Source organism: Thamnophis sirtalis, unplaced genomic scaffold, assembly GCF_051295495.1.
Source record: "Thamnophis sirtalis isolate CommonGarterSnake01/CBP01778 unplaced genomic scaffold, rThaSir2_p1.2 scaffold_13, whole genome shotgun sequence".
NCBI classification, from domain to species: domain Eukaryota; kingdom Metazoa; phylum Chordata; class Lepidosauria; order Squamata; family Natricidae; genus Thamnophis; species Thamnophis sirtalis.
The window spans coordinates 4674913-4690698 of NW_028261393.1; the positions used below are offsets into that span (position 1 = coordinate 4674913).

A 15786-nucleotide genomic window follows, 5' to 3' on the forward strand; every position below is an offset into this window, starting at 1 on the left:
TGGCTACGGAGAATGCTTTGCGAGCAAGTTGGTTTGAACCAGAGTGGGAGCAAACTTTAGCTAGGAAAAGACGAACTTCCAGCAGAATTTGTGGTTCTCAAACATGGCCACTTTAAGATGTCTAGACTCTTAAAGAGCCAAGGTGGCGCAGTGGTTAAATGCAGCACTGCAGGCTACTGCTAGATCAGCAGGTCAGCGGTTCAAATCTCACCGGCTCAGGGTTGACTCAGCCTTCCATCCTTCCGAGGTGGGTAAAATGAGGACCCAGATTGTTGGGGGCAATATGCTGACTCTCTGTAAACCGCTTAGAGAGGCCTGAAAGGCCTATGAAGCAGTATATAAGTCTACTGCTATTGCTACTGCTATTGCTATTGCTATTGCTCCCAACTCCCAGAATTCCTCAGCCAAGGTGGTCATGCGATCACAATTTGCAACCTTCTCTGCCGGCTTCCCACGATGTCAATGGGGAAGCCGGTGGGAAATCGAACGCTCTGATAAACACGAGGTCCTCACATAACAACCCACAGTTATTTGCTTAAGGATAGTAATTGGGGACTGCTGAAGCTCCTGTCACTAAGCAGGGTGGCTATATGACGTTCCGCTTTAGGACCTCACTTCTTAACGATGGAATTTGGAGTCCCAATGACCATCGTTAAGCGAGAACCACTTCTTGCAATATGTATGCAGTTTCCCAGAAAAAAATTGACTTTTAAAAGCATATTTTATTAAAGTTTATTATAAGATCAACTAGAGGGGGCCTGGGAGAGCAGGTATTTTAGCAATAGCAATAGCAGTTAGACTTATATACCGCTTCATAGGGCTTTCAGCCCTCTCTAAGCGGTTTACAGAGTCAGCATATCGCCCCCAACAATCTGGGTCCTCATTTTACCCACCTCGGAAGGATGGAAGGCTGAGTCAACCCTGAGCCGGTGAGATTTGAACCGCTGAACTGCAGATAACAGTCAGCTGAAGTGGCCTGCAGTACTGCCCCCTAACCACTGCGCCACCTCGGCTCGATTTTGAGATCAAACTAGCCCCCCCACCCCCAGAATAATACAATCTCTAGAGAATTTACCTGCCCGGTTTGTTGACATATCCCTGCAGCCGTGCCTTGACCTCGTCGTAAGTGAGGAACGCCATGTAACCGGGATGTGTTACCGCTAGATACGTCCAGTTCTTCAACAGGGTTGACCAAGGCTGTGAAGAGAAAACGGGGAACGAATTAGACGGGGAAGCAAAGCAGAGCGTGGACAACGCCATCTTAAATCCAGAATCATGTTCACAGCCAGCAGCTTTTTCGCAAGTCAAAAACTGAGAGACTCCACTGAAAAGTTGAGAGAATCTTTTTTTTTTAAATTAAAAAAACCAAAAACGCCTCAGGGATAAATCACAGTTTACTGTTCAGCTTCCTCATTTCCCACAGCTGCTCGCGCCTGGTGAGACGGATCATTTCGTGGTGTGAAACAAACAGGACTCGCGCGAACTACTTTATTACCTTCTGCCCCACAACACAGGCGGTCCTCGACTTACGAGCCCGCCACCGAGGCCAACATTTCCGTCGCTATGCGGACGGTTGTTCAATGAGTTTTGTGCCCGTTTTACCACAGTTGTTAAGGGAACCACGGCGGCCGTTAAGTTAGAGGCACGGTTGTTAAACGAATCTGGCTTCCCCCTTGACGTGGCTCGTTGTTGAATCACAAAAGGGGGGGGATCACGTCATAAATGTGAGTCAGTTGCCAAGCATCTGAATTTTGATCATGTGGCCATGGAGACCCTGCAGTGGTCGTAAGTGAGAAAAAATGGCCGTTGGTCACTAATTCAGGGCGGTGGTAACTTTGAACGGTCAATAAGTGAACTGTTGTAAGTTGAGGAATACCCGTATTCATTTATTTAGAGCGTTGTGGGAGGGCCTTGCGGTCGAGCTCCCGCCTCACAATCAGGAGGCTGTGAGTTCGATCCTAGGTAGAGGCAGATATTTCTCTCTCTGGGCAGGATGAGAATATACTGTATCTCCTGAACAAAACTCCACCCTGGTGATGGGGAAGGGCATCCGGCCATTAAAACATTCTGTTAGTTCCATTCCATTGCCCAGAATCCACCCCGCAAGGGATTATGGAGTCATTAAAAGAAGATTATGAAGTGTGAAAAACAATCATAAGTCCCTCTTTTCAGCGCCATTGTAACTTTGAATGGCCAGCAGGTACAACTATTGTAAATCAACGTCTACCTGTACAGGTACCTCTCAATCCGGCAGCCAGTTCTTGGGAACAATTAGATAAGGTCCCGGGAAACTTAGGAGGAGTTGTGATTGTGCAACTCCCGAGTTAACTTCACACTTGATTCCTTCTCCCTGCCAGGGCTGGGCGCTTCCTAAGGTGTGTTGAAGCTACGCGCTGTTTGTAAAAATGTATTTATTCACTCAAGGTGTACGCTGCTCATCTTGCCTAGAGGCGACTGCAAGGAGTTGCAAACCCTGGGTGCTGGAGACGGCAGAATGCAACTTTTTCCACGACGATGCCGCCAAGTTGTCTTTGTGGCTAAAAAGTGGGGAGAGCACCCACTTCCTCTGGACCTCACGGTTTCCGTCACCCGCTCTGCCCTTCTTGCTCGCCTGCACCTACAACTGCCCCTCTGAAAATGTTGCCGCTGTTCCTTTGGTCCTTAGAGGCTCGGGCGGCCTGGAAGAGGAAGACCCCCCCCATCTCTTTGGTTGCCCCCTCGATAGTTGGAAATCCAGCCAAGGGGGGTCAGTTCTGATGAACCCGCCGATTTGAACCCGAGGGATTTGACACCTTTTCTGGCGGTTGATTTTGGTGGATTGAGCCAAGACAAAGGCTGTTGATCTGAGCTTCTCAATTTTCCACCCACACTTTTTTGAAAGAACGCGAGGCTGTTTTTCCACTTTCAGAAATGGAAACTTTCGCAGCTCCGTCTCTGGGGTGGTTGACCCTCGCGTTCCACCCACCCTGGCAGCCTCGAAGGATGGACTTTATGGAAGCCACATCCTGCCCGTGATCAACAACTCACCGACTGATAAGTCAAGGGAGGAGAGAGAGAGAAACGACATCAAACACGAGTGAGGAGTTACGAGGCTGCTCGCTTTCCCACCCCCTTCAGCTAAAAAAGCTTCCAAATTTCTTCTCCCCCCCCCCAAATCCTTTGAATATCTGTGTATCTGTGGCATGTTTCATTTTCGGCGTTAAATAGAAACACTGCCCGTGGCATGAGAGACAGCTTGGTCTAGTGGTGAAGGCACCAGGCTACAAACTAGGAGGCTGTGAGTTCTAGTACCACCTTAGGAATGAAAGCTGGCTGGGGGAGGGGGACTTTGGGGCAATCACCAGGGGCCTGTGAGTTCTAGTACCACCTTAGGAATGAAAGCCGGCTGGGTGGGGGACTTTGGGCCAACCACTAGGTGATTCTGAGTTCCAGTACCACTTTAGGAAGGAAAGCTGACTGGAGGGACTTTGGGCCAATCACCAGGTGACTGTGAGTTCTAGTATCACCTTAGGAATGAAAGCTGGCTGGGGGGGACTTTGGGCCAATCACTAGGTGATTCTGAGTTTTAGTACCACTTTAGGAAGGAAAGCCGACTGGAGGGACTTTGGGGCAATCACCAGGTGCCTGTGATTTCTAGTACCACCTTAGGAATGAAAGCTGGTTGGGGGGAACTTTGGGCCAATCACCAGGTGACTGAGTTCTAGTACCATCTTAGGAATGAAAGCTGGCTGGGGAGGGACTTTGGGGCAATCACCAGGCGACTATGAGTTCTAGTATCAACTTAGGAATGAAAGCTGGCTGGGGAGGGACTTTGGGGCAATCACCAGGCGACTGTGAGTTCTAGTATCAACTTAGGAATGAAAGGTCAGGGGGGGATTTGGGGCCAATCACCAGGTGACTGTGAGTTCTAGTACCACCTTAGGCACGAACGTCGGCTGTATGACGTTGGGCCAGTCCTTCTCTCTCAGCCCAGCCTCCCTTACAAGGTTGGTGTTATGTAGAAAATACGAGGAGGAAGGAGTTTCAAGTCTATTTCTTATAAAAATAATAAAGGGGGAGGGGGGGAAGAAAAGTGAAATAAATGTAAATAAATAAATAGCTTCCCACAATCTACCTGGAAGAGACGCGTGAAGATGTCAAATTCAAATATGGAGATATGGCCACTGCAGGTCAGGTCAATGGTGGACTTCAGGGCGATGGCCATCGGACCAGAATCGACCAAATGGACTTGCTGGAGACCTTTCTGAAATTCAGACCAAGGGACGAGGCTCCTACAGAGAAGAAAAAGGAAAGGTTATAGCTACCACAGTCCTAGGCTGCATCAACAGAGGGATAGAATCAAGATCACGTGAAGTGTTGATATCAGATTATGGTAAGGCCACACTTGGAATACGGCATTCAGTTTTGGTCGCCACGATGTAGAAAAGATGTGGAGACTCTAGAAAGAGTGAAGAGAAGAGCAACAAAGAGGATGAGGGGACTGGAGACCAAAACATATGAAGAACGGTTGCAGGAACTGGGTATGTCCAGTTTAATGAAAAGAAGGACTAGGAGAGACATGATTGCAATCTTCCAATATCTCAGGGGTTGCCACAAAGAAGAGGGAGTCAAACTATTCTCCAAAGCACCTGAGGGCAGAACAAGAAGCAATGGGTGGAAACTAATCAAGGAGAGAAGCAACTTAGAATCAGTGAGAAATTTCCTGACAGTGACAACAGTTAATCAGTGGAACAGCTTGCCTCCAGGAGTTGCAAATGCTCCAACACTGGAGGTTTTAAAGAAGAGATTGGACAATTGTCTGAAAGGGTGTAGGGTCTCCTGCTTGAGCAGGGGGTTGGACTAGAAGACCTCCAAGGACCCTTCCAACTCTTATTATTCTGTTGATGTGAGAAACTGAGAGTGGGACTGAGAGGAATTATGAATCAAAGTGATAGTTATGGACATGCATGTTTCACCATCCCGTGAAGAAGCGTGGAGAGAAGGGGTGGTTTGCTCCTAGTTGCTCCTAGTTCGGCCTAGTTCGGCTGGACTGATAGTGGAATTCAGGCCTGGGTCGCAGAACCGGCAGCGATCCAGGCCTACCATGACTCAAACCAGTTCCCTCACCGCTATTGGGCCTCCGCCATTTTGGTTTTTAGTGACTGCGTGTGCGCAGTTCACTGTAAATCGTTCTGCGCCAGTGCGAAGAACCATTTACATTGAATAGCGCACAGATGCACAGCGTGCGCCTGGCACGCATGGATTATGAACCAGTAGTAAAACTGGCAATGACCCACCTCCAGATGTAGAGGAGACTGAAAATTGATCAAGAAAGTGATAAGTACACCTCTTTATAGATCTACCATTTCCAAGGTCTGGGAAGCCGAGATATCATTAAACCATTTCAGTTCAAAGGTTGATGCTCTTCCTTGTTATGTTTGACCCACACACAATGCCTCCTAAGGATTTACGAAAAGGCAATCAATGATCTTTTTTTTTTTTTTTCTCGGCTGATAGGCCCTTTCCATCGAACTTCCACTCTAAGAAGATTTTAATGCTATCGATTATAGCTAAACAGGATTAAAGTAGTGAATATAACCAACCCCGACGTCATAAAACATCGACAGACACTTAAGAGTCCAATCAAAGCCGAAGATCAACAATAATCAATCAGATTCATTAATCAAGAGAAAATTCAAATCAATTTGGGCTTTTAAAAGCTGGTTGCAATAATTTTGTATTGTTTTCCGCAATCCCGATAAATTGGAGTGAATTGCAAGTTTTTCCAGACAAAGAACTGAGGATTGTTTGAAAAAACCATCTCAAGAACTAGAAGAATAACATCTATCTATCTATCTATCTATCTATCTATCTATCTATCTATCTATCTATCTATCTATCTATCTATCATCTATCTATCTATCTATCTATCTATCTATCTATCATCTATCTATCTATCTATCTATCTATCTATCTATCTATCTATCTATCTATCTATCTATCTATCTATCTATCTATCTATCTATCTATCTATCTAAGGCAAGTACCACTCACTCATCACAAAATCTCCAGAATGGTAAAGCCTACAAACTTGAAATTTGGCATGTCTGTTCCTTTTGGCTTCTAGGTGCTTGCTAAGAAAGGATTTTTTGAAATGACCATCAGATCATTAGTATTATACAGTAATTAACATGCTCTGATGCTAAGGAGTTCTACTCCCCCTCCTCACCTGAAAAGAACTCTGTTCCAACCGCCAGTTGCTTCACATTCCATTACCTCAGTTCAAACTGGCAGACGTTCCACTCCTTCATTTCGGAGCAGTTCATGAATAGTTCATTCAGGAACTATTTTTCACATGACCATTGTAGTCAAGTGATCAAAATTCAGACCCTTGGCAACTGACACATATTTATGACGGTCACAGTGTCCTGCGGGTCATGTGGTCCCCGTTTGTGGCCTTCTGACAAGTAAAGTCAGTGGGGAAGCCAGATTCACTTAACAACCGGTTTACTAACTTAGCAACTGCAGATAATTCACTTAACAACCGTGGCAAAAAAAGACCATAAAACGGGTCAAAACTCCCTTAAGAAATGTGTCCCTTAGCAACAGAAATTGTGGTCGTAAGTTGAGGACTTCCTGTACCACTGATGGAAGCAGAGACAGGATGCGTGCAGAAAGGAGGAGCAAGACGTGTGATGAGGAACAGATCTCATTGCCCGGGAAGGCGTTGTAAAGGTCTTGTAAAACTGGGGTTTTTTTGGGGGGGGGGGGCTCACCGTTCCCTCCAGGTGCCCCTCCAGAAGACGTGGGCCTCTTGCTTGTTCAGCTGGTACGTGCTGCCTTGGTCCTCCCCGTTGGGAAACACGGCTTGTAGTTCAGCCAACATGTGACTGAAGATCAGGGAAAGCTTTGTTAGATTTCTCCTACAACGGGAAGTGAAGGAAAAATTGAATTAGAAGGCTGAAGAAGACATACGAAGAACGGTTGCAGGAACGGATTACCGTATATACTCAAGTATAAGCCGAGTTTTTCAGCCCACTTTTTGGGCTGAAAAAAGCCGCCTCGGCTTATACTCGAGTCAGTGAAAAATTTGCCCGAAATGGAGGAGAAAAAGGGGCGGGGCCATGCCGCTGGGTGACACTCGTGAATGGCCCGGCGCCCCTGTGAGTTTCCCCTCCCTCTGTGTCAGTTTGCCGCGCAGCGCACACCACACCATCCCCCCTCCTCACGTTCTAATGTAATGCAGGGCTGTCTTACGATTCCCCTTCCTCCCCCTCCTGCCGCTCTGCAACGATGTCCCACCTCCTCCTTGTTATGGCAAGCAGCCACATAGCGATGTCCCACCTCCTCTGGTACAGTGATCCAATGATAGGAATCACTGTGCCGTGTGTCATAGGAGGCGGGACATCGCTCCCGCGGCTGCACGGGACATCATTACCGATAGCTGCTGCATTTCCCACCCTAGGCTTATACTCGAGTCAATAATTCCAGTTTTTTGTGGTAAAATTAGGTGCCTCGGCTTATATTCGGGTCGGCCTATACTCGAGTATATACAGTACATCTCTAGTTTGATGAAAAGAAGGACCAGGCTGGCATGAAAACAGTCTTCTAATATTTGAGGGAGAGGGGTCAACTATTCTCCAAAGCAGCTGAAGGCAGGACAAGAAGCAATGGAATAACAGAATAACAGAGTTGGAAGGGACCTTGGAGGTCTTCTAGTCCAACCCCCTGCTCAAGAAGGAGACCCTATACTGGTGATGGCTAACCTTTGTTGCTGCATGCCACCACCACCCCATGCCCCATTTTGGGCTTCCTGCACCAACCTGGATGCCAAAACGGGGTAGCAAGGGCACTGGGCGAGCCCACCCCCAAATGCAACGGTAATCATGGAAAAAAGCAATCTAGAACTAAGGAATAATTTCCTGACCGTGAGGAGAACAATTAATCGGTGGAACAGCTTTCCTTCAGAGGTTGTGGGGCTCCATCACTGGAGGCTTTAAAGAAGAGACCGGAGATCTGGAATGGTAGAGGTCCTCCTGTTAGAGCAGGGGGTTGGACTAGAAGACCTCCAAGGTCCCTTCCAACTCTGTTATCCTGTTACCTGCCAGCTCCAAATCTATAATGGCTTGCAAATAGTGGAGAGAGGGGGGGGAAGAGGGAGGGAGGGAAAGAAAGAAAGAAAAAGGAAAGAGAGAAAGAAACAAGGAAAGAAAGGAAAGGAGGAAGAAGGAAGGGAAGGAAGGGTAGGGAAGGAAGGAAGGGAATTGAGGAAGGAAGGAAAGGAAGGAAGGGAATTGAGGAAGGAAGGAAAGGAAGGAAGGAGGGAAGGGAAGGGAGGGAAGGAAGGGAATTGAGGAAGGAAGGAAGGGAATTGAGGAAGGAAGGAAGGAAGGAAGGAAGGAAGGAAAGGAAGGAAAGGAAGGGAGGGAGGTAAGGAAGGAAGGGAATTGAGGAAGGAAGGAAAGGAAGGAAGGGAATTGAGGAAGGAAGGAAAGGAAGGAGGGAAGGAAGGGAAGGGAGGGAAGGAAGGGAATTGAGGAAGGAAGGAAGGAAGGAAGGAAGGGAATTGAGGAAGGAAGGAAAGGAAGGAAGGAAGGAAGGGAAGGGAGGTAAGGAAATGAAGGAAGGGAATTGAGGAAGGAAGGAAAGGAAGGAAGGAAGGAAGGGAGGGAGGGAGGAAGGGAAGGGAGGGAAGGAAGGAAGGGAATTGATGAAGGAAGGAAGGAAGGGAATTGAGGAAGGAAGGAAAGGAAGGAAGGAAGGAACAGAAGGAAGGAAGGAAAGGAAGGAAGTAAATGAAGGGAGGAAGGGAAGGAAGGAAGGGAGGGAATTGAGGAAGGAAAGGAAGGAAGGAAAGAAAGAAAGACATCCTGGTCTTTATTGAACAGCTCTGCTGATATGCTTGGCCTGAAGAAAAGTCAATTTATTCAGGCCCCACCTGCCTGCCAGAAAGAAAGAGGTGAACTTTAACATGACACTCTGTTTGCTTGGAGCCTGGAAACTTTGCAATATGACATATATAGCAGCCGCAGAAGAGACAGGCATCGGACAGCAACGCATTTCCTCCATCACCCGTGAATGGTGTTAGAACATCAACAAAGGGTAGAAGTGACGCATGTCTGGGAAGGCTCATTAAAGTGCACGGGACCCCCAAGCATCATCTTTGGGGCCCCAAACTCCATCTTTAAAAGCACCCATTTTACAGACAGAGTAAACGAATCTCAGATTCGTCCCGGTCTGATTTATCCAGAAGTGGGCAGTGTGCAATCCCGATCTCCTTTTCTTGCAACCCTTAAGTAAAGGTAAAGGTTCCCCTCACACATCTGTGCTGGTCGTTTCTGACTCTAGGGGGCGGTTGCTCATCTCCGTTTCAAAGCCAAAGAGCCAGCGCTGTCCGAAGACATCTCCGTGGTCATGTGGCCGGCATGACTCAATACCGAAGGCACACGGAACGCTGTTCCCTTCCCACCAAAGGGGGTCCCTATTTTTCTACTTGCATTTTTTACCTGCTTTCGAACTGCTACGTTGGCAGAAGCTGGGACAAGTCACGGGAGCTCACTCCGTTAGGCGGCGCTAGGGATTCGAACCGCCGAACTGGCGAACTTCTAATCGACAAGCTGAGCATCTTAGCCACTGAGCTACCGCATCCCTACTGCAACCCTTATAACCACTAAAAACTGGGTGGGGGGGGAAGCATTTACATTTAACGGGGGGGGGGGGGGCAGTTTGAGATTGAAAGGCCAAAATAACCCGGGTCACACGAGGCCCAAATAAGCCTTATAATAAAACCCCAGAGACATCCTCCCGATCCTGTTTACGGTCGGCTCAAACTGTTGGCGGAAATCAAACATTGTCCGTTTGTAGCCGTGGTGGGTTTCAAAAATTGTTGGAACCTACTCTGTGGGTGTGGCCTCCTTTGTTGGGAGTGGCTTGCTGCCCATGTGACCGGATGGGAGTGGCTTGCCGCCCATGTGACCGGATATGAAATTATGAATTGGGTCGGTCCAAGTAGCTATTCAGAAATTAGTGGTTAGAAGCAATCGTAAAGCAAGATATGGAATTAAAACCAGAAATATTTTGTTGGCTATTTGAAAGGGAGTATAATATATATTTAATTTTACACATGTTAGCAGCTGCTGGAATTGTGTTTGCACAACAGTGGAAAAACAGAGATATGTAAACGAATAAATATTATAATGTGCAGGAATAAATACATTGACAATTAAAATCAAGAAGGCTTTGAATACTTTTTCACGTGGGATTGGTTTTAGCAATTGCCAACTAACGGAAACAGAAATTAGAAATCCAAAAGCATGAAAGAAAACACCAATTATGTAAGGAAAGGTCCCTAAAATGTATAAGGAAATATTACTAGATCATTATTAATGCGTAGATAACTGCGGGACATTACACACCCACCAGTGGTGGGTTTCAAAATTTTGGGGAACTTCTTCTGTAGGTGTGGCCTGCTTTCCGGGTCCACTGGTGGAACCTCTTCTAACCGGTTCGGTAGATTTGACGAACCGGTTCTACCGAATAGGTGCGAACTGGTAGGAACCCACCTCTGGTTTGTAGGCCGTTTATGGCTTAACTCAATGCACGGATTCAGGGCTTGGTCAGAAACCAAGGATTAAGCAAAGCAGGAGTGCCAGTGGGGTTGACGGGTGTGGGGAAGTCAAATAAGTCAAAATGGCAGCCGCAGCCGTGTGGCTTGGATTTTCAGACCCTTCGCGCCATGCAGCCGCCCCTTTAACAAACCCTGGCTTATGTGGGAAGCCAGACAAGGACTGGGAGAGGGATAATAAAACAATAACTTGGCCCACTTAGCTGATTCGAACACAGCCAACCTGACTCTTTATTTTTGCAAAGAGCAAGTAATTCTGTTACCGTATACAATTAATTACAGCCATGGAAATATTTCGAGGCAACTTCTTAATGCAGGGCCCAAAGGATGCCAAAGGTAGTTTGATAAAATGGCACTCCCTTTTTTTCAAAGTCCAGTCTGGTTTATCTCTCTTTCTCTCTGGCACCTGTGAATTTAGCTTTTTATTTTTATCTGATTGGGCCCACAGGTGGGGAAAGGAGAGGCTGGTTATCAAACACCGTATCGCCATTGATAAAGAGGAAACAGTGTAAACCATGGTTCTTATTTTCGTTTATCAGCCCTTCCTCCTCTGCTTTTAATAATGGGTTGTTATCTCTATACGAGCTATGATTTTTAAAGCAGGATTTGGGGCCAAAGTGATTGAATAACAGAGTTGGAAGTCTTCTAGACCAATTTCGGCAACTTTACGACGTGCTGGCTGAGGAATTCTAGGAATTGAAGTCTACAAATCATAAATTTGCCAAGTTGGAGATCCCTGTTCTAGATCAACCCGCTACTCAAGCAGGGTACCCTATATAATTCAGGAGAAACGGCTGTCCAATCTTTTCTATTTTACAGTTCCGTAAAACAAGATGATGCCCACTCTCATGGCCTTCCGAAAAGCTGTTAAAACCCGGCTATTCCGGCAGGCCTGGGGCTGTTGACCTCACTGCTGAGGTCCAGGGGAAAAGGGCGGCATATAAATGAAATAAATCCAATCCAATCCAATCCAGCCCCAATCAGATTGGGTATATGGGTGATGTTTTAAATTGTTTTCCTTTATTTTTTATTAATTACTTTTCTTTTCACTTTATAAGCCGCCCGGAGTCCTCGGGATTGGGCAGCCTATAAATCCACTAACTAACTAACTAACTAACTAACTAACTAACTAACTAACTAACTAACTAACTAAATGATTACAATGATACCTTCCACCCTCCTCTTATGCAGAAAAATTCCTAATTTCTTTACTATTCTGGTTCTCTCCAATATGTTTTGCTCCAGATGTCATTGTCTCCCATAACAGTTCAACATAGTTCAACCTTGGTTTCTATTATTACTGTATTATTAGCGTTGTTGTTGTTTGTTGTCCTTTGCATCATCATCATCATCATCATCATCATCATCATCATCATCATCATCATTATTATTATTATTATACAATTGTATCACAGCGGCCAGTTGTTTCGTTATTATTATTATTCATTAAACATGAAACTCAGTCAACTGAACATTTAAAAATGCATTTAAGAAATACCATCGACTGGTGCTAATGGTTGATCTGAGTTGCTGCCAGCATCCTAGGTCTCATCCAAGTATCCTCTCAAAATTATTAATAAAATTATTATTATTCTTTTATTCATTCAACATGAAACTTGGTCACATGGAAACTTGTATCACAATAATTGTACCACAATAATAATAATAATAATTATCACCACCACCACCATCATCATCATCTACAATTAGATTCCGCAAGGCTGGGAAACACTTCATAATCCAAAACCTAACTATTGGCTGAAGAATAATTATGCTAGTGCTTGAGGAAGTAGGTAAATACTATTTATTATTATTTGCTAAATTTTTATGCTGCCCAAATTCCCTCTAAAGTGAATCTAGACGGCGGACAAATTATGAAATAAGATCATAAAAATGATAAAACGACACGGTTTCAATAAGCTACAATATATAATTATTGCTTACTTAATAAATAAACGAATAAACCAACAAGATTGCAGCTAAGGTGAAACCGTGTAGCTTTTAATATGTTAAAACTATTTCTTTGGAGCTCACGGAAGGCGACTCTAAGCGGCTTCCAGGCCCTGGAGTTTAAATGCAACATTGAAACAATAAAGACAGATCCTGAATTTAAAAAAAAAATGCAATGAAAATAAAAGGGATAAAGTATCCTTTTATTTTATTTTTTACCTGGCAACTGAGCCTTCCAGCAAAACCTCCTCCTTGTCTTTCCCCCTTTTGAACAGCCGCGCGGTTTGCTTAATCTTTTCCAGCAGATTCAGGAGGAAAACGCGAAAGAAATCCGATTCCCCAACTTCGGCCAAAGCGGCCCCGTAATGCTCCCGGATCAGCCTTAGGTGCTGGTAGATCCCGGGCAGGATGGAAGGCAGGTGTGGCGGGCTATTCCGAAGCGCCACTTGAGGTTGGCACACCAGCTGTTGCAGCTTGGTTAACCCCTGGAGGGCTTTCTCCAAAGAACGGTGGGCACCGGTCCGGCGGGCCATCCAAGCTGGCCCAGAGGGTGCCATGGCCATGCTGGAATTCCCAGGGGAGAGAAGGAAGGAAGGAAAGAAGGAAGGAAGGAAGGAATGAAGGGAGCTTGCCAGTTTCCTGCTGCCAACCGGAGGTTGGCACAGGGCAATGCCGTGCGTCAGGAAGGAGCCCAACCAGATTGAAAAGAAAAAAAAAGAAAGGAAGAAGGGAGGGAGGGAAGCGGAGGAATTGAAGCGACAAAAGCAAATGAGTAGTAAAGTGGTGGTGGTGAAGGGAGAGCCGAAGAGGAAATAACAAACAGCTTCAAAGCGGGGCGTGTGTGGGGGGGGGACGGGACGGTGAAGTCAACAAGTGGTGAGGACAGGTCGACGCTTGCTGGGAAGGGAGGGTCAGGCGCTCCAAGGCTGGCGGTGGGCCCCGTCTAAGCAGTTCAGCGTTGGGAACGGCGGGGCGTGCCAGCGCTAGACAAATTGCCAAATAAAACCCGAGTCGTGCAATTGCTCCCGTTGCTGACACGGGGGATCTGGACTGGAGGGCAACCCGCAACCACCTTTTAGAGCAGTGTTTCTCAACCTTGGTAACTTGAAGATGTCTGGACTTCAACTCCCAGAATTCCCCAGCCAGCGAATGCTGGCTGGGGAATTCCGGGAGTTGAAGTCCGGACATCTTTCAACTTGCCAAGCTTGAGAAACACTGTTTTAGAGAGAGATCTCTGCTATTCTTTCATCCACAGAGCAGCTCAGGGCCTGGAAAAGAAAGAAATACTCACATTTCTCTCTTTCGGTAGATGCTAATCAGTGCCTATGTCTATTGCATTGCGGCTCTAAGAGTGGCTATTCTCTCTCTCCCCCCTCTCCCCCCATCCTGTTCCATTTGGGCCAAGGCAAGTGAGGTAGGTTGTGTGATTCATGGCGCGGAAGAAATCAGTGGCGTGACCACAAATTTCTGTTCTAATCCTGCTCAACCCCCCCCCCCCCCGTCACCGCCCCAACCGCCTCCAAAAAGCCTAGCTGATAAAAAGCAGATAAGAAATTGCCGCATGAGTTGGTTGCTTTAGGTAGGATGATGAATGGGAGGGAGGAGAAGGGAGAGGGAAGGAGGGAGGGAGGGAGGAAGGAAGAAAGAAAGGAGGGAGGAAGTTAGGAGGGAGGGAGGAGAAGGGAGAGGGAGGGAGAAAGGAAGGAAGGAAGGAAGGAAGAAAGAAAGGGAGGAAGTTAGGAGGGAGGGAGGAGAAGGGAGAGGGAGGGAGAAAGGAAGGAAGGAAGGAAGAAAGAAAGAAAGGGAGGAAGTTAGGAGGGAGGGAGGAGAAGGGAGAGGGAAGGAGGGATGGATGGAGGAAGGAAGGAAGAAAGGAGGGAGGAGTTAAGAGGGAGGGAGAAGAAAGGAGAGGGAAGGAGGGAGGGAGAAAGGAAGGAAGAAAGAAAGAAAGGAGGAAGTTAGGAGGGAGGGAGGAGAAGGGAGAGGGAAGGAGGGATGGATGGAGGGAGGAAGGAAGAAAGAAAGAAAGGAGGAAGGAAGTTAGGAGGGAGGGAGGAGAAGGGAGAGGGAAGGAGGGAGGGAGAAAGGAAGGAAGAAAGAAAGAAAGGAGGGAGGGAGGAGAAGGGAGAGGGAAGGAGGATGGATGGAGGGAGGAAGGAAGGAAGAAAGAAAGGAGGGAGGAAGTTAAGGGAGGGAGGAAAAGGGAGAGGGAAGGAGGGATGGAGGGAGGGAGAAAGGAAGGAAGGAAAAAAGGAAGGAAGGTGAAAGGGAGGGAGGAGAGAAGGGGGAGAAGGAAGGAAGGAAGGAAGGAAGGAAAGGAAGGAAAGGAAGGAAGGGAAAGACAGAAAAAGAGAGTATGAAAGAGAGAGAGAGAAAGAAAGAAAAAGAAAAAAAGGATCAACGTTTTCCAAGTTATTTTTGCACTTTTAAAAAGATCCAAAAGCCCTCCCATTGTGTGCTCAGGAGAAGGAAGTGTGATGCAGAGAAATATCATCCTGGTTTTCCCCCATCAGCCCTGATCATGCGCTGGTCTTGTTTATGTCTTTACCAGTTGAACATTGATTGATTTTAGTCCTGAGAGGCATTCTTATTATTTGAGGTGCTTTATTTTGTAAACCACGCTGCTCTTTTGGTTTTTCACATTCTGTGCCTGGCTGAGAATAACTGTCCTGTGATTGAGCCGCTGCAAGCATTGTTTAAAGAAATTAAAACAACTAAGTAAACATGAACTCAAGCAATGTCAGGCTAAAGTTTATTTTTTTTTAACTGCAGCTTCATTGACCAAACAATTCTGTAGGAACCAAAGTCCAAAACAGTCCTCGAAATTTCTTAGCCAACGGTTCAACAATGACCTTCTTCGAGTAAGTTGCATTCACCCGTGACCCGTCAAAACCGCGGTCCACAAAAGCGCGGTCGACGAAAGCGCGTATGTGACGTCATCACAGCGTGACGAAAAAGATCGGAAAATTGAAATAAAAATAAAATTACAGCAAGCCGATTCACATAAAGGTAAGGGTTAGGTTTAGGGTTAGGGTTAGGTTAAGGGTTAGGGTTAGGTTTAGAGCGTTAGCGTTACGTTTAGCATTAGGTTAAGGGTTAGCGTTAGGTTTTTCGTTAGGTTAAGGTTAGGTTTAGGGTTAGGTTTAGGGTTAGGTTAAGGGTTAGGTTTAGGGTTAGGTTTAGGGTTAGGTTAAGGGTTAGGTTTGGAGTTAGGTTTGGGGGGGTTAGGGTAA

The 15786-nt window shown here is 46.4% G+C and overlaps 1 protein-coding gene across 2 annotated transcripts in view; it reads right to left on the reverse strand.

Moving 5' to 3' along the window:
* The window catches only part of LOC148042910 (E3 ubiquitin-protein ligase CBL-like), a 25105-nt gene extending 11828 nt beyond the window's left edge, over nucleotides 1–13277 (reverse strand). Inside the window, exons 1-4 of one of the 2 annotated variants that reach the window (XM_087727207.1) lie at nucleotides 12773–13277; nucleotides 6756–6902; nucleotides 4115–4271; nucleotides 1076–1197 (exon numbers count right to left, since the gene is read on the reverse strand). In XM_087727207.1, the coding sequence (XP_087583333.1) occupies nucleotides 1076–1197; nucleotides 4115–4271; nucleotides 6756–6902; nucleotides 12773–13116 (770 nt within the window). In that variant the 5' untranslated portion in view covers nucleotides 13117–13277. The remainder of the gene's footprint in view (nucleotides 1–1075; nucleotides 1198–4114; nucleotides 4272–6755; nucleotides 6903–12772) is intronic. The other variant, XM_087727206.1, reaches the window with a different exon arrangement.
* Nucleotides 13278–15786: the final 2509 nt, after the last annotated feature.